Source organism: Alosa alosa, chromosome 4 (genome assembly GCF_017589495.1).
Source record: "Alosa alosa isolate M-15738 ecotype Scorff River chromosome 4, AALO_Geno_1.1, whole genome shotgun sequence".
In the NCBI taxonomy this organism is placed as follows: domain Eukaryota; kingdom Metazoa; phylum Chordata; class Actinopteri; order Clupeiformes; family Clupeidae; genus Alosa; species Alosa alosa.
Window position 1 is genome coordinate 20,822,077 of NC_063192.1, and position 18,305 is coordinate 20,840,381.

Genomic DNA, 18,305 nt, shown 5'->3' on the forward strand with positions numbered 1-18,305 from the left:
AACTCCGAACTGGTTCCTGATCAGGTGTGCATCATCCTTGCATTTAGCCTGCCGCTAACCCCGCCCATAATGTCTTGAAGTGCGCGGGTTCTCACGATATAATTGTATCATATGAACTGGGTCAAAAGTTCACAGTTGATTTTGATAGCCTTGATCAACATGTGTATATTTAGTCTATTGCCAGTGTGTTTCTGTAACAAAACGATTGAAGTTGGCGCGTTGAGCACAGGCGGCATCCTTTGAACTCCGATGAGAAGCGAGACATTCAGGAATCCTGAATGAGAAAGTGAAAATCGAATTGTCATGAATATCAATATCCTCGTTATTACAAGCGCCAATACTGAATAATTGTATTTCTTCGATTAACATTAATGTAGGTCTACCATGCAATAGCATTCTTAATGATGGAGCAAAATCTATTCAGCTTTATTCTCTAAGATCAATTCAACTGCTAACGCGCAGGTTAGTGATCGGCCAAATACGCTTGTCTACATAATCGAAGATACCGCCCATGCCCAGTCAGCACAATAAGGCATGAAAGATAATAATCAAGTTTGTCCGCAGACAGAACGTCTCCACTCCGTGTACGAGCTGTCAGCTAATAGCAGAGGCTGCTGTTGTGCGAACGTCATTACGCAGGGAATATGCTTTCACACTATCTGCAGCTATAATAGCCTTTTCTTTAGGCCCAACTATTAGGCCTACAGAAAATGTAGATATCGCCCAAATAAATCATCATTTGAAGTTGGGCTTATCGCAAAATACTGACCAAATACTGGGTATTTGAAAACACCTACCTACCCAAAGTTACTATCCGTGCGTAATTAACCAGATAATAACTCAATATTTTAGCTCTCCAATATGATATAATGGGCAACTCAACTTTCAGTGGTGTAGAATTAGGTTTGATTCATTAAAAGGGGTTGGGTGTTAAATTAAAAACGATTTGAGAACTGTGATTTGGAAAGGCAGGTAGCCTACCCAACAATGTTCGCACAATGTTCGTAAGCTTTGCTGCATTGGACAAATCGCAAGTTGAAGCATTCGGCTGTAGTCATTTACATAGAGAGAGAAAAAAAAGTGTGTGTGTGTGGTTTGGGGGGGGGGGATATGTCATTCATTACTGTGCACAATACCCTTCAACCATGGAGTGCCACTTAACGGTTTTACTACCAAACAAGTTAACTCGGAGTGGTTCAGCTTACTAAATACTGAAGAAACACTCAAATAAGCAAGCCATTGCCCCTTCTCAGTAAATGACACAATGTAGTAAGGTTGAAGCAAAGGATATTAAACGTACACTGAGAATAATATGTCCAAGGATTCAAAGTTAGCTTTTATTACTACAATGCATTGTTCAGACATCTTTGTGAGCAATTATTGATGAGCAATTATTAATATATACACTGTGGCATTAAATATACATTACAGTAGCGGTCAACACAATCCATTGACAAACCCCCAATCTTCATATATTACAATACATGCACAACTCCGGTCTTATTCAAAAAATAGAACACACAACCTGACACAATCCACTTGAATCAACACATTCTGGATGAAACGCTTGGCAAATTAAAGTGGTCAAAATGTACTACTTGCTAAATGTTAAACTTAAACAATGTAAAATTCTGTGCATGGACACTCAATTTTTTTCCCACATAATCACTGCATCGATTGATTCAATGATCAGATTCAGATTTCTCTACATTTTACAGCATACAAAAATATATTTGCAAGTCACCTTGTCCAGATTTTCGGTTTTACCCATACACACACACACAAAATCTTACTTAGTCCCGTGAATCAAATTCAGGCAAACCTGACAGGAGGTTAATGGTCAACCCTGGCACATTAAAAAGACAGCAAACTGTTAATATTATAGTGATAAAACTAATTGTATATCAGTCTTTTCAAGTATACCACATACAACCACTCTGTACTAAACAGAGTGGCATTACTGAAAACAAACAAACAAAACATGATCAGAGGGAGAGCGCAACAGATTTTTTTAAAGGAGAAGTCTACTCCTTTAAAATCTATGGACCCCCAAGCATGTGATACTTGTAATGCTGAAACTGCTATATGCCAGCACTCCGACAAAACTACATGTATTACAAGGCCGACATAGCCGAAAAGCATAGCCAACACAGCACACTAACATAACAGGTCTAAGAATTCCTAGAATTGTAAGCACAATTTTCACATTGTGACAAAAGTGAGTTTGTGACCACTGCAGGCATGTCTACGGCCCTTTGCTCTTCATGCGAATGATGACCTAGCCTGGGTTTTCCCATGCTGCCTTGCGCACGCCATTTTATTCACGCTGCTAGGCAGCCTGGATTCCATGGAGCAAATATTCGCCTCAGTTAGGGGACCAATCACAGAACGGAGGGAGGGCAGCAAGGCGATGACGACACACCGAAGCCGTTATGAGCTACGTACAGACGCATTTGATAGACATTCGTAGCACCCAATAAACGGCTCTGGGCATTCGTAAAACCACGTTTCAAATACGAGAAAATGAATGTCTAGTTCCCAGACCCCATCTCAATGAGATGAGGTCTGACGTTAGCCAGGCTAACGATGACCATTCTTATTGTCAAAATGTTAAGAATGAGGCAATACATTTCTTGATCAGAGCACTTTCAAGACAACCGTGAATAGCCATCAGCATTTGTTTGTGCTGTTAAATGACTAAGTTGTATGACAATGTAAACTAGAAAACTGGACTTTTTTTCTTTTTTCTTTTTGATTCCATGTCAGACAATCATGTATAAAACCGCTTTAAGGTAAAATGTTAATGATCTTTGGATATCATTTAGATTTTCATTAATTTAGTGTTGAGGGTGAAGTTATACAGCCTTGTGAGGTTTTATGTACCCAGATGTATATTAATACATAGATAGCTACCCATGAGAAATGTAGCCTTAATGTAGGAGGGGTGTCTTTAAAGCCCTAATGGGATCTGACATTTCTAAATCAAACACCTCCAAAGGGCAAAAAAAAAAAAAAATCCAGTCATCGGCTAAAGGTGCAGGGTAATGCACATGTCAGTGTCGGTCTTAGAGGAAAAGCCAGTAAGTGTAACGATAGTTTTAATAATAGTTCTAGTCCACAACTTTATAGAGTTATCTCTAGCTGGTGAACTGTGCCACATAGTGCTAGTCATACCTGGCCCAGCAAAGCCATAATACAATCAAAAACGTCTCTTCTCATTTTCCTAAAATAATTACACAGACTGAAATATTTTTTTAAGACGTCTAATCCTTACACTTTATTTTTGATGTGCTCGGAATTCTTTGTAGCATTAGGATTAAGGAAAATCCAGTGTTTTTATATTGCAATCCCAAAGAAGAAAAGCAGTTGCCACTAGTCCACATGAGGCCAAATAGAATATAGTTTACATTTACAAAAAGAAAATTGCACCAATATACAATACATTGTACTAGCCAGTTTGCACAGACCATTGTAGTTTCTAGAAATAAAAAAATGCCACCCTGCCATAACTTGTTTCACTGAAACAATTTTTAAAACATCTTTCTTACAATTGAACCTGGTAAACACGGAAATGTAAGACATCAATATTCCATATACATAACACCAAGAGACGAAGCTGTGCTTCACAGTGAGAGTCTACATGTAATTGTGATCTAAAATAAAATAAAATAAACTGAGTACACACAAGTTCTCTAAGAAATAGTCTGAGTACTGGAAATAAAGGACATTCAATGTGAATTGCAGGATGCAGTATTGTGTGGACATGCACCAGTAACACAAATGCTGCTATGTTGTGGGAGCTGAGGGTTCACACAGAAAACATACAGATCTTTGCCTTGGCCATAAAACAAAACAAAAACAAGCAGCCTACCCACAGTTAAGATCCTGTGGTAACATAGACGCTTCAGGAGACAAGTACAACGTAACTAATGATTTCTTTTTTTCTTCAGTGCCTGGATAAGAGGCTTGATTAAGGTTAATTTGAAATGGGATGTGTTAATTAGATTCACACATGGTGTAAGACCTGATTGACAAACAATCCAGCGACAAGAGATGAAGCTCAATGAAATTCAGAGGCTTCACTATACAGGACGTGGACAAAATACTGGAACTTCTGAAAAGAAAAGGAGTAGCTTTGAACTACCTAAACCATGATTACAAAGCATCTGCACCAGTGAATCATACTGTATGACATTTCTATAAACACTAAAAATGTTTTGAAGGTTACGAGTGGGCTTTTTTGATATTAGTTTACTAGATATGTTCTTTTGGTAGGCCTTTCTGATATTTTGTCCACCACCTGTAAATGTCCAGTGGCTGTGAGTATTATACCCACACTATTCGCTAAGCCCAACTAGAGTAGCTGTGATAAAACAGCGGCCATTTTACCCGCCCCCGGCACCAGTTAAGATTGTACATTTGCGTGATACTAATCCTGGGATCACGTCATGACTGGAGACCAAGTCCAAAACAAAAGGAGTCTACATTCAGGAGAGCAAAGCATACTTCCCTCGACCTCCAAAGAGTCTAGTTACGGCTGGGGAAGCAGTGCTCATCTCCAGGTGTGATACAGGTAGAGGGAGGAGAGGAACAGGTTGGCTGTTAGACTTGCACACAGCACACCAGGCCAGAGGGACCAGCTGAATAGACCTGTGGTGAGACCAAAAGAGGATCAGAAATCAGTTCTGTTCAGTTACAGTGCAAGGGCAGAATCTCTTGCCTTGACAAATCTTAAAATGTTTTGTCAATACCCTTTGAATACATGGGTGCCCTTACCAGTTTGGGCCCTGGTATTGGGATGCGTCACATACTGTAGATGTTTGCAGATGTATGGTATGTACAGTATGTTGTAGATGTCTTGTATGTATGTGTCATGCAGATGTTTCTTGTTGATGTTTTGTCATGAACGGACTGAAGCAAATCCCTAACAACTACCACCAAGTTGTATGGCTAAGTATTGAATCTTGATTCCGTACTTACCCTTCCACTCAGACTTGCTCTCGGTTCCGTTGCCAGTTGTGGTGTCCACGTGACACTTTGAGGAGCCAGAAGACCCATCTTCCCTCTTCTCATCCAGATCGGACACACTGCTGTTCTCCAGCACAGAGCTCAAGTCTAGTTTCAACACGTCAGAATCAGTTGAAGAAGCCAAATCACACAAAGAATCATGCTCTTAACAATGCAAAACCTAGGCACACAGTCAGATTTAATAATAATAATAATTTCAGAATTAGATGAAGCTTAAGTTAAACATGAATTTTTCATATCTTCTGCCCGTTTTGTCTGCTAAATTACGATTTACACACCAAATCACCCTTTTTTAAAGTAAAAAAAAAAAACAACAATATGAAGCATCACACATACCGTGATTTGAAGTGGAGAAGGGCATCCCATCTGGTAGATATGGGCTGTTGTTGGAAGAGAAGTGGGTGGGCTCTGGCGTGCAGGGAGGGGTGAACAAGCTGACTGGCTCCTGAGGCTGGGAGAAGAGCTGCAACTTGCGTCCGCCGATGTTGAGCCGCGCTGGGCTGATGAGGGGACGACGCTGCCAGGCCGAGCTGGAGGTGGACGTGACCGAGCCTGCAACTGAGGGTGTGGGAGAGGGGCCAGGAGAGGAGGGACGACTCCCAGACTTCAGTGAAAAGTAGTCTGGACCCACATGGCCAAAAGAAGAGGGGCATTAAGAGAGACACAATTACCGTAATTTCCCAACTATAAGCCGAGGTTTATACATTGATTTTGCTAAATTTCTTCAGCTATGAGGAATACATGGGGGCAGTTAATATGGTATTAATATACATGTATATTTTTTAACTTCCATAAAATGCTGTCCTGCGGTTTATACACAATGCGGCTAATACACAGGAAATTACTATATGTAGGAGGAATATTTATTTGCCAGTGAATGGCTGGAACATCGAGCTGCTCCATTAGGTAATAAAGAAATAAATAAATAAATAAATTAAAAAAAAAGAAAGAAAGGCAAAGTTGCACCTTCTGACATTTCGTGCACAAATAATGGAGAGGGTCCAAGTAGTGCTGCTACTGGAAAGTACCTGAGGGTGGAGAGTCTTTGCACTGTGAGGGTGGCCTACTTCCGCTGAACAGGTAACCTGAGTCTAAAAAAAAAAAAACAGACAACAGCACAGACAACAGTACAAAGAGTTAACCCAACTGAAATTGTTTCCAAAATACAGATCTTACATAAATACACACACACACACACACACACACACACACACACACAAAAAGAATACACAAATAAAAATTTCCTTGGACATGGAGTAGTCAAAGTTAGGTAAGATGGAGAAGCACAACATAACCTGAACAGTGGAGATCCTAATGGGTCATTGGCAACATCACCCTGCGACAATACAGCAAATCACACCTGTGCATTCAAAGGCAGAGCTTTCCCTCTACTCCCTTTCAGGGGAAACCAAGTCTCCATTTCTCAATCAGCCATTCCTAGAATACCTTCCTTCCCCACCTGTCTAAAGGTGCCAACACAGCTGCAATCCACTTAGAAAGCAGTTACCGTGTTGAAAAACAATCAGCCCTTTTTGGCCCCAGAATAGGTGGGGACAGACGATCGAAATTATGGAAAAAGGTGAGGGGGTTGTTAACGAGTGGAGCTTCTCTTTCACGGCAGCATCACAAAATAATAACACTTGTGTCCTCCATAAGAGCCAGAGCTGAGTGATGAGCAGCTGTGACTACTGCTGCATGCACACAGTGAGGAGCAACTGCCTGTTGGCTACCTTTAAGAATGTGGCATCTCAACAAGGTCCTTCTTTTTAGTGAGGCAGCAGTTAAGAAAAATATGAGCCTCAGTCATCACCAAAGGCAAACCAAACCATGTACTGTAACCACAATATGTATGAATGTACACTACCCTCGGATGGGTAAAATGCAGAAGACACATTTCCTACAGGAGTTTTCTTAAAGGACAATTAAGCATCTAATGGTCATGACAAAATTAACACCACAGTGTAAGCGCAGTACATGCAGTGCAGTATATTTTTCAGTATTATGTCAGTAATCGTGATTCAGATAAATGGCTTGTGGCTCAGCAGACTCTGGGTGCCTATAGGGTGCGTTAAAAGGCTGACTGTGACCAGCCAACGCACCTGTCCAGCTGTTAACTGATTACAGGAGACTGCAGCTGTGCATGCTCTGATAGCACTACAAGGATATTAAAAACACAACATCCTCCACTGAGCCGCCGACACCACTGTTATTTAGTCACCACTCCCACATCCCTCCTAATCCCAGCCTCAGACGTTCACATATCCACACAGTTCAAACGTTTCGTGCCTTCTTCTGAGACGCCCGCCAGAGCAGGAGGATGAATCATATTTGATGCTTCTGACGATGTACAGACAGGAAAAAAAAAAGTGGCGTTTGATCTTCAACTATTCCAGAAAATGCGTGATGGAAGATTACAATCAAGTTTTATGAACTCCCTGGCCTAGGTACTGTACATTTTAACTGAAAATGTGAGTGAAAAAAATATGCATGACTGTTTAAAATGGAAAAAATATGTATATGTAAACATTTTGCAAGCAAATAAGAGGCTGGTGAATGAGCACATACATAGTGAAGCTGTGCAGGTTATGTGCACAACGATGAGCAAAATTGAAAGCTTAAAAACGAAGAAAGAGATCATACAAGTGGAACCCATGATTCTAAGTTAAAATAACTGCACCTGGAGACTACTCGTTAGAGCCTGGTAAATCCACACTCAGACACTTAACACATCAGACACCTGAGCCCTTGTTTCACCACCTGACTTCATGGTTGTCCTTGGCACCCGGCTGCATTCCCTGCATGGGTGCGGCCTGGAACCCTCATGTGAAGACAGCACCAGAAGTTCCCCATTCCGTTCACAACGCCACTGACCCACATCCGTCCCATGATGCACCATTTCACAGGTCCATGACAGGATAGAGGCCGCTCCTCAGCAGCGTTGGCATGACGCCAGCCAGCCAGCAGTAGCAGTGATGGACTGCACAAGCTCTCTCTGATGACTGAACAACGCTCATTTATTGCTCTAGCTCTGTGATAGCGATAGCGGTCCAACCGGCCTTTCTGTTTATGTGGCAAATTTCACCATCTGAGTGGAAGGAGCAACCAAAAACAATACACCTCAAACAGAATCTGCCTTAACTTGTTGGAGGATGCCAAGCATTAAGCCTTTAGTCTGAGAAATCTATATGCGTGTTCACTAGATTTAATTTCCCTCCTGATCAGTCCCTTGATTAAAAACAGATTGGAGGAAGACAGCGTGTACACAGCAACAGAAACGACTTGAACAATTACCGCCTGTCATTTAGTCTGGTCTGCTAGGTTGGAGTACTCAAACGCCGACAAATGAGTTTTACTTTACCCATTTGCCCAGACACTGCAACTAAAGAGAACTTTGACTACAAAGGATTTTATATATAGCACCATAATAATAACTAGCTAGAAACATTCTGATGTACTTCACTGATATTATCAATTCAATTGACAGGAACAAACTATTTTATGAGTTATCTTAAGCAATAAACAGCTCTCTCGCGCACACACAAATGAATTAATTTGGCCAATATCAGCCATAGTGGCGAGTACTGACCTGTTCGTGTGAGCGAGGGAATGGTTCCCAGAGAGAGGGCTCGATTTAGCCTCCCCGGCAGAGACGAGGGGGAGGCCTTGCGAGCCCTCTGGCTCTGCTGTCTGGTGATGAGATGCGAGAGGTTTGGGGGTGGAGTGGGGACAAAGGTGGAGGACCCAGACATGGGCATGGTCAGCAAAGCAGATGGTCCACCGCACACAGAGCCGCCTGACAGGTACCTGCAATACACGGAGAAACAGGTCCACCACTGAATCTCACTGGACTGTGGAGCGTGGAGCAGTTACCTTTGCTTACAGTGCTTATTGACTGGCTCTGTACCTACCGTACTTACTTTACTGCCATATGTGATGGTTTGATCACCATCACTTTTTATGGTCATACCAACTTATGCAATTGCTTGTAAAACAGTTGACAACAATGGACTCAGGTCTTACGCTTTGCAAAGCACTTTGAGATAATGTCTAATATTAAAGGAGCTAGAAACATTACAATTTAATTGAATTGTATTAAATAAACAAAATAAAAAAAGTTTAAACTAGATTGAAATTGGGTCTTACAAGTCTTTTTTTACAGTGAAAAATCAGACAATTAAATCTTTCCTATTGTAAATTAGTATAATCCAGTATCAAATCACTACAGTTAAGTTAAGGAGAGGCTTAAGTAAAGATGGACAGAGGTTTGAGTACATAGAAAGACATAAACAGATATAAAGGGCATTTGGTTTGCAGACAGAACATGTGCCGGACAACACATGAGACAAATAGTTTCCAGCACAAAGCTGCAATTGAAGCCTCAGGCAGCAGTGCCCCTCCCTGAACAGAGATATTGGTACACTTCACCCCTGCTGTATGGGCGCTACAACAAGGAAAACAGCAACTGCTCGGGGGCCACTGGTGTATGTTTGGCCTCCAAGGGAGCCTATGAAAGCCCCAACACAGCTGTTGCAGACACACAAAAACACCAAATGTCCTCACTGGTGACACTGATTCAGTGTAGCATGAAAACCATGCCACTATGGGAACAGGAATCTAACTGAACCTCCTTGGCGACTGCTGAGGCTATTGAAACTTAATATACAAGTCTGGCGGTGTGTACACACACACAAAATTTAAGTGCTAGATAAATAAAACACACTTGTTATAATTTTACATTACATTTTATTTCACTTGCAAAGAAATAAAACAAATACACAAGCTGATGTAAGCTTAAGAAAATCCTATAACAAAGTTATTTTCTCCAAAATACATTATATTGATGGCAGCTCAAATACATGCTTGGGCTGAATGACTAAAGGACTCTATACGGACTAAAGGACAGTTACATGTACTGCACTCATCACTTCACATTAACATGGGTATAGAAACACTCACATTCTTAACAAGTGCGTCGATTCATGCATAGCTTTCTATGCATTCATTCTTAAGGGAAACAAAATGGCTGACTACCACAAAACATTCTTGTAGTCAAGGGCATGAATCTTTTGGAAACAGGAGAGTGAAACTCAGTCCATGAAGCTTTATGTATGGATATATTGTGAAGGTAATAAATAAGTAATTTCTTACTCTTGTCACCTCAGATATATTTGACGGCCATTGTGGCCAAGTAGTGACCCATGTCACCATTGCTTTGGTATATTATGTGGCCATTACTATTTTGAAAAACCGTTAAAGCTTCCACAACACATTTGTCCCTGGTTATTGGGCAACTGATGGTAGTAAACAAACATACAATCCACTTTCTGTGGACTGAGCTTTTATCTCCCTTTGTCATCAATTACACCTGAAAAACTACTGAGCACACACACACACACACACACACACACACACACACACACACACACACACACCAAATCACACAAAATACTTGATGAGGCCTAAATATAGGAAATACAAAAGCAGCCTAAAAGCTGTCCACTTTCTTAGCATGACTAACTTATCTACTAGAGTGCTGTTAGCAAGGTGGAAAACCACAGGCTAAACTGGAGTATTAGGCCATCCTGCATAGAGCAAGAGCACATTTTTGACTGCTTTTGTATATATTCCCACCCTATACATGAGCCTGTAACCACCGCTTACTGTCTTTTCTTTGCTTGTTTTGACCATGGCTGAGGGGGCTGCAGCTATGTGGCAGGGCACAATGGAACGGCAAACCACCAGAAGCCACAGTTGAAACAGCAGAAATAGAAATGCACAACAGACAGTCCCCTTCACAGCAATAAAAATCACTCCTGTGTCTCACACACACACACAGGAAAGGACGAATGAAAACTATAGGGAATCCAGTGATGTGTTTCATGGGTTTGAACAGTATTATGACCATTAAATGAACTACTCAGAGAAGATGTACTCATGTTGTGGTAGTATGATGGCATCCGTGGCAAGATAAACCATTGGATTCTCCAGCAAAGAGCATAACCACAAAGCAAGAGCACTTGTGGTCTACATAATTATATGTGAGGCCCATTATTTGGCAGGATTAGCATATAGGCAATTTAGAAGCAAACAAGCTCCCAATGTTGCATGCACCTGAAAGTGCATTTGTCCTATTAGCAATATCTGATCATGTCAGAACACATGTTCAGTACTGTGTTTGGCTACAGGCTCATTAAAAACAATACAGTGAATGGTAAATACAATCTCTGCCTATGCTACATGGAAAGAAATAACTGAAACATACAGTAACATAGTACTATTTAAAAAAAAAAAAAAAAAAAAAAAAAAAAACTGTTCACATCAATCCTTTCCTCATGTCAAAACCACCACGTACTGGTAGTCAATTCAAACACTGTTATTTTAAAAGAGAAAACAGAACCTTCTTATTTAGATTTTCTGTATGCAAATTTGGTCAACGAACAGTCAATGGATTAGTGTAACTTCCCAGAGAGAATGAGCTTACACTGACATGGATGAAATGCTTATGTGGGTCTGTAAAACAGGCTCTGTGCAAAACACATGACAGACACAGATTGTTACCGATGCGCAATACTGAGATATTAGTATCATGCTCTTTCAGACTTGATGGAGTACAGACACAGGCATACTGTCTCAGGAAATGCTGGAAATGCATAGGGCACAAACACCTTTATGCCAGATTTTTTCACAGATGGGTTGGAAAACACAATACAGCAGACTGAACTGATAAAAGACTGGTTTTTGGAGTACGTCTTCCCATGTCTGTATTCCTGTGAATGCATGACAGACAAGCTCTACAGTACTCTTTGTAGATAGCTTAGAATCAACACTAAGGTTTAAAAAAAAAAAAAAAAAAAAAAAAAAAAAAAAAAAAAAAAAAAAATCTTATCCAATCTCTCTACAGCGCCTTCAATTCACTATAGCATTAAAATCTACGCCATTCCAAAAAAAAACTCACCCATTTTTGCTTATACTAAGCTTAGAGAAACAATAACATTAACCATAGCATATAGTGTTGCAGTATGGACTGAGGCCAAGTTTATAGTGTTCCGCCGTCTACTTTAGACTTTTTAGGACCAATAGCAGGTTCATTAAAAATATAGTGCTTGAGAACTGAAGCTAATAAGCATATTAATTAATGTTCTTGGCAGCTTAACATAGTTGACATAAAATATTTGACTTGATTTGTGTCCATTAGATTGAGAGCTAGTTGTCTGACCTTAGCCTATTAACCCTACTAACTCCAGCTGCCTTGGTTATGCCTTTACTCAGAGATAAGATTACCTCAATCGTCTTTACAGGAAGGAAGTGATGTACACAAACACACCTCTTTCCATGGCATACAACTGAGTAAACAACTTAATTCTATTCCTTACAAAAACACCCTGTAAAAATGGTAGCTGTCGATAAGGTTTGATTATAAAGTCCCACAGCCATTTCGTACCAGGCAAATATTTTTCTATAGCTGCATAAAAATCATGTCATGGATAGTAGCCCATCTGAATGGTAGGGCCGTCATGATCATAATTATTTTATCGTCACACAATTGGGATTAATGATCTTGCCGGTCCTATTTTTTGTGTCACTATTATAGTGTAAGTGTAATAATAGCTTAATAATACGCAAAACGGTATGACACCAATTCTGCACTCATGAGCCAATCAAACTTTAGCTAGAGGATGTGGAACGAAATGCATGAGTCAAACTTCAAACTTAAGAAAACGTATAAAATTCTGATAGTTTGATGAAATTAACCAAAAACAAAGATTTTTATACAGGCGAATAGAAAATATTCAAATGATTATGCAATATAATTGCAGTCAGCTCAAATAACTGTGATTTGGAGATTATGTACTAATTGTGACAGTGATTTTTGATGCATTACCTAAAGCCTAATGCATTCAACTCTCTGTGGCACCATAAAACATGTACACCGTTTAAATTCTGCTAAATCTTCAGAAGAATCTGCAACTGCACTGGTTTCAGAGGCATGGAACTGTCTTGTAGAACTACACTCTGAATAGTGTAACTTGGTGAAATTAGTGACTCTGGTGTGATCATTAAATATGCCACTAGCATATCAATACAGAAAAGATAACAGACAGGAAAATTAACATTCACATTAATGAATTAATGCATTCATTAGTAGCAGATCAGTAGCAAGAACACAGGTGAATGACAGGGAAGAGAGTAGTAGTTACCTAGGAAGTGACCAAATGAGACAGAAAGCAGATTTGTATTGAGCTCTATGCTTTACTCTGCTGAGTCTGAGCCTTCCTTTAAGAACAAAAAATCTAAAATAAATTTATGAGTGTCACTGTTCAGATTCTGACCTTCGACCTCTGGCTCTCCTTTGACCAATGGATTTACGAGTTGCCACAGCAGCAGCAAAGCCAACCAGGCAGCACAAACAAGTGGTGCCAAACTTGATCGTGTCGAGCCAGCCCGGGACGTCCATCTTCAGGTAACTCTCCGACCAGTAAAGGCACGTGACCACAAACCACAAGACCGAGGCAACGGCATCAATCCTTCGCAGTCTACAAAACAAAAATCACAGCACAAAACAACTTCAAAAACACCAAATAGGTCTCGCTTGAGAGTTATAACTGATAGGTTAGCTAAAAATGTCACTCTAAAGGCCAAAAGAGAATAAAAAAAACACAATTCCCAGTGACATTTAAAACACTAAAACCACAAACAAAAGCCCACACAAACAAACACACGCCCACACATACCCACACAAACACACACCTGACAGGTCCAGCCATTAGAACACTGGTAAGGCAGGTCAGCATGCCCATGGAGGCCACAGCTGTCTGATGGTCACTGCCATTCTGCCAGAGCAGCCTGCCCTTCTCCAGCACCTCTTCAGGCAACAGGTTCACCATCTCACTCCACATCTGCCCTACTGGCCAGCCGTCAGTGCTAGCATTCTGCTCCGAGGCGCTCTCGTTGACTTGGGCGTGCTTTGGGGGAGCCACCCCACCACTAAGGGTGGCTGGGGCACTCTGTCCATCGGAGGTGTCTGTGTCGCACAACGTCACGGCAACCAGAAACACACAGAAGAGGAAGGCTAGGAAGCGGAGGAATATCACACGGGCAGGTGTGGGGAGGGAGTAAGAATTCTGTGGAATACAAAAACAAATCTAAAGATTAAGACTCTCCAGTCTTGTATGACCCTTTGGACAAATATACCACAATTGTCTCCCTTTGTGTCTTGCATACATCTATCAAGTGGCAGAGATTTTAACAATAGCTTAGATCTCGTCTTAACACTATTAAGGAAATCTCTTACTACAGTTAAGGCTACTACAGGCCTGAGTGAGGCTTACTTTGACAAAGGCTTTGTCGGCCTCACGACTGCGCCGCAGCTGGTGATTAAACAGCTGTGTCCGAAGCTGCCTGTTCTGGTACTTGATGTAGTACTCCACGGCCGTCTGACAGGGTCGGCAGAGCTTGTACGTCTGTTCCAGGTGGTGTTTGTACACCTCAATCTCTTCATCGTAGTTTTCCTGAAATTACGCAAGGCCACGCAAAGTAATGTATATGGGACAAACCATATTACATTTCATTACAGTTCACCCCCTGGAAAGTGTGTTTAGGTTGCGTGAAGTATCACAATCCTACCAATACTGCCAGGCAGCCTGTTTTAACTGTGATTGGCAGGCATTTTTATATTATCCATTAATTTGGTGCTTGGTCTTAAAATAGCTCAACAGTTATCATGACTCAATCAGGACTGAATGACATCCACTTAGCTGTCCAAAAACTACTTTGGGAGCAGTTAATCATGAAAAGGTAATTAAAATTTTAGACAAAAACTGGAGTGGCTTGGCACCACAGCCAAAATAATTCACCATAACTTAATAACACAATTTCCCCCCCACCTCTGGACATGGATGCATACAAGTGCATGTCAGTGTTTCCCATACATTGACTTATTTGTGGCGGCCCACCACAATATCAACATTGACCACCACACAATGATTTTCCAGGTTGTACTAAATTGTGCTTAAATCTGGTTAGAATCAACCACGCTGCACTAATTTGCTAAAAAACTGTTGCATTCAAGTTAATTCTACAAACCTACCACCACAAATAGAATTCAATTCTGTGGGAAACACTGCATGTGTTCATTTGTCAGACATTTAAAATTCAAGCTACAGTGCAGAGGAGACCTCAGCTAGGAATTACTACAGCATCGCTCAATACTATTATACATATACATACATCTTCCCTCGGGATGAAAGAAGCCAGCTGTTTGATCTTCAGAGTCTGATTGTTGTTGCATTTCTTGCAGAGCAGCATCTGGCAGTTCACCCACTGTAGCGTTTTAGGGGTTTCAGGTGGCGTAAGGCCAGCAGAAACTCCATGGTTTAGGTGCTCCATGTACTGGGCCGGTATGGGCTTGTTGTAGTCACCATTCTAAGGATCAAGGTGGACAGAAATGAGCAGATTTCAAGCTTTTGTAACTGCTGGGGAAATGAGCAGATCAAGCAATACACTGGGTCTGACACTTCGAAGAAAGGTTACGTGGTCTGAACTTGCAGGAATATTAGCAAAGTAGTGTTATAAAATCGGACTCGAGCGTGTTAAAAATCTGACATACAAAGGAGCTATTGTTTGGAGGCATAAAAGGGTTACATGCAAGGGTTTGTTTTGACTTCACCTCCTGAAATCCATTGTACTGATCACAATTTGGACAATCCCAGCAGTTCCGATTTCCATAGGGAACGACAGTATCCTCGTTACAAAACCAACAGTTCACATTTACATGTGTCGGCTTCTTCCTATGACATGAAAAGAAATGCATAATCTTACAAAAACTGTTAATGCGTTATAATGATAAAGCAAAGGAAATAAGTTAACGATACTGAAAACGCAAAAGTGTTAAGCAAGAGGTATGAGGCTCAAGTCAGACCAATGTCGTTTGAAAATAAGCATGGGTCTAAGCATACTAGTGAGCATAGCGCGACAACGTCATGTCTACAGTAGCAGTGACACTTCTGTATGGAGTTGTGGAAAATCGGACGTCACGACAATATCCAACTATATTCAATTGGCATATATATGAAAAACACGACTGACACAACTGCAAAAACACTAATAATGGTTGGTTAACGTTAATTGCGTTTTTGTAGTGCAGCTACAGCAAGTTATCGTGCCAAACAACGAACTCAGTTAGCTATTTAGCTAGTGTTAGCACTGTTGTAAACATGCAAGGCCTAATTTTGCCGCGGCTCGGGTTCCTTCTATCATTACCTGGTAGCAATTTTGTAGATAAGGGCGCCTCCAGTAACAAATGCAGTTGCTCCAACCCCACCATACATCAGCTGTGGATACTGGAGCAGCATTTCGTTGAAAATGTCCATTGCACTTACAACGTCAATGCCTATTTGCAGCGCTGTTTCTTCATACACTCAACACGCGCGCACGCGGTAAAATGTCTACAGCGGCGTGATAGCAGCCGCAACTAGTGTTACGCGGGCTAAAATCATTAAGGGCTACAATATCAAAATAAAAGTGCTTTTGCGTACTCTTATGGAAGAATGCATCACACAGAGGTCCTGACTCTTTTATATTAAAATTGAAACATGGAGTTTTCTTGCTTACATATTGCTTTGATATTATGGGGGATATCATTTTACTGTAACATGCATCTGTCCTGATCAAAATTCAAATAGTAGTACATTTACAAAAATACGGTATTCTAAATGAAACCACAGTTGATGTGAATAGCACAGATGTGTGATCAAAAACCTTGGTATGAAATTGTGAGAAATATTCTTTTTTTTTTTTTTTTTGACGACTTTTATTATGACCTACCATTTTCGCACAGGACGTCTGCGCGTTGCGCGTTGCAACTCTATTCCAGGCATCTATGACACACGGCTGAAAATAGATCTCCTCCTAAGTCTAAGACAACCATAAGACAACTACTTGTGGTAGCGGTTTCTAATATGTTCAGCATTAGCAAATTCCAGGGGGAGATATTTGCCATCACCTAAACTGTTTTTTTCCTGTTGGTTTTGGACTCTGTCTAGTCTGGTCTACATATCTGGACAGATTACACATCCTGAGATTGCACGTAAACTAGTCTATGAGCCACAGGGGGTCACCACTACCACTTGGCGAACAAAGTCTCACTATATTTTTCTGAAAGTTATGTGCCGGTAGCCTATAGAGTATCCTATAGAGGATCTTGTAGCTTTGTGTTTTTACAACCTTTTGATTAGACCTCCTATTCAAAAGGACCTAGTATTGTCATATTCCACACTGTTTGCGTGAGATCGAACTCCTGAGTTCTTTTCAGAATCTTCATAAAACCTGGCCCAGTAAATAACTAAGAAAGCCACAATGGATTTAAACTTAATTAAGACATACACCACCTTCTTCCATACTTTGTTGCATTATAATCTGTCCTTTACTGGATTTATGTGTAAGTGTAGCCTACAACATATTTCATCTGTCACTAGCCCAGGCAGCTGTCCCAGTGTTCTTTAAAACGATCTCCATGGGGGACTTCTGTCCAGTCGCACTCACCCCTCACAAAGTGCTTCAAGAGGCTGGTCCTGGCCCACCTCAAGACCTGCTTACCACCCTCACTGGACCCCTTCTAATTTGCCTACTATCAGAACAGGAGCACAGAGGATGCCATCTCTACGGCACTTCACCCTGCCCTGTCCCACCTTGACAATAGCATCACCTATGAGAATGCTGTTCATTGACTTTAGTTCAGTATTCAACACTATCATCCCCTCCAAACTGATCAGCAAACTCAGTGAACTGGGCATCAATACCTCCCTCTGTAACTGGATTCTGGGCTTCCTAACCTACAGACTTCAGTCTGTTAGGTTAGATAACCACACTTCCTCAACCATCACCCTGAACACCGGCGTACCACAGGGATGTGTGCTGAGCCCTCTCCTTTACTCCCTCTTTACCTACGACTGCAAACCTGTACATGGCTCTAACACCATTTGTCAAGTTTGCAGATGACACTACGGTGATTGGTCTCATCAGCAACAAATATGAGACGGCTCACAGGGAGGAGGTCCAGCATCTAACATCGTGGTGCACTGACAACAACCTGGCTCTCAACACCAAGAAGACGAAAAAGAGCTAATTGTGGACTTCAGGAAGTCTAAAGCTGGCACACACACCCTCATTCTTATCAACGAGACTGAGGTGGAGCGTGCCACCAGCTTCAAGTTTCTGGGTGTCCATATCTCTGAGGACCTCTCTTGGACCCTTAACACCTCTACTCTGATCAAGAAGGC

The 18,305-nt window shown here is 41.1% G+C and overlaps 1 protein-coding gene across 2 annotated transcripts; it reads right to left on the minus strand.

The window, feature by feature from the left end:
* Window positions 1–2,463: 2,463 nt before the first annotated feature.
* On the minus strand, window positions 2,464–16,468 carry tmem201 (transmembrane protein 201). 2 transcript variants are annotated; one of them, XM_048240976.1, is made up of 11 exons: window positions 16,288–16,468; window positions 15,695–15,815; window positions 15,256–15,450; window positions 14,358–14,537; window positions 13,777–14,150; window positions 13,359–13,562; window positions 8,615–8,832; window positions 6,057–6,119; window positions 5,365–5,586; window positions 4,981–5,115; window positions 2,464–4,650 (listed from the first exon to the last, which is right to left on the minus strand). In XM_048240976.1, exons 1-11 carry the CDS (start codon window positions 16,395–16,397, stop codon window positions 4,553–4,555), a joined length of 1,920 nt encoding a protein of 639 aa, XP_048096933.1. In that variant the 5' UTR covers window positions 16,398–16,468; the 3' UTR covers window positions 2,464–4,552. The 2 variants fall into 2 exon arrangements, with proteins under 2 accessions (XP_048096933.1, XP_048096932.1); XM_048240975.1 differs by having other exon boundaries at window positions 5,365–5,649.
* Window positions 16,469–18,305: the final 1,837 nt, after the last annotated feature.

Excerpts from the sequence above, each read along its gene's own strand:
- tmem201 (XM_048240975.1), bottom strand. The coding sequence starts at position 16,397 with ATGGACATTTTCAACGAAATGCTGCTCCAGTATCCACAGCTGATGTAT. Across the intron at positions 5,650-6,056 it reads CAAAGACTCTCCACCCTCAG|ACTACTTTTCACTGAAGTCT; the intron begins GTACTTTCCAGT and ends ATGTGGGTCCAG. Across the intron at positions 4,651-4,980 it reads GAGCAAGTCTGAGTGGAAGG|GTCTATTCAGCTGGTCCCTC; the intron begins GTAAGTACGGAA and ends GTCTCACCACAG.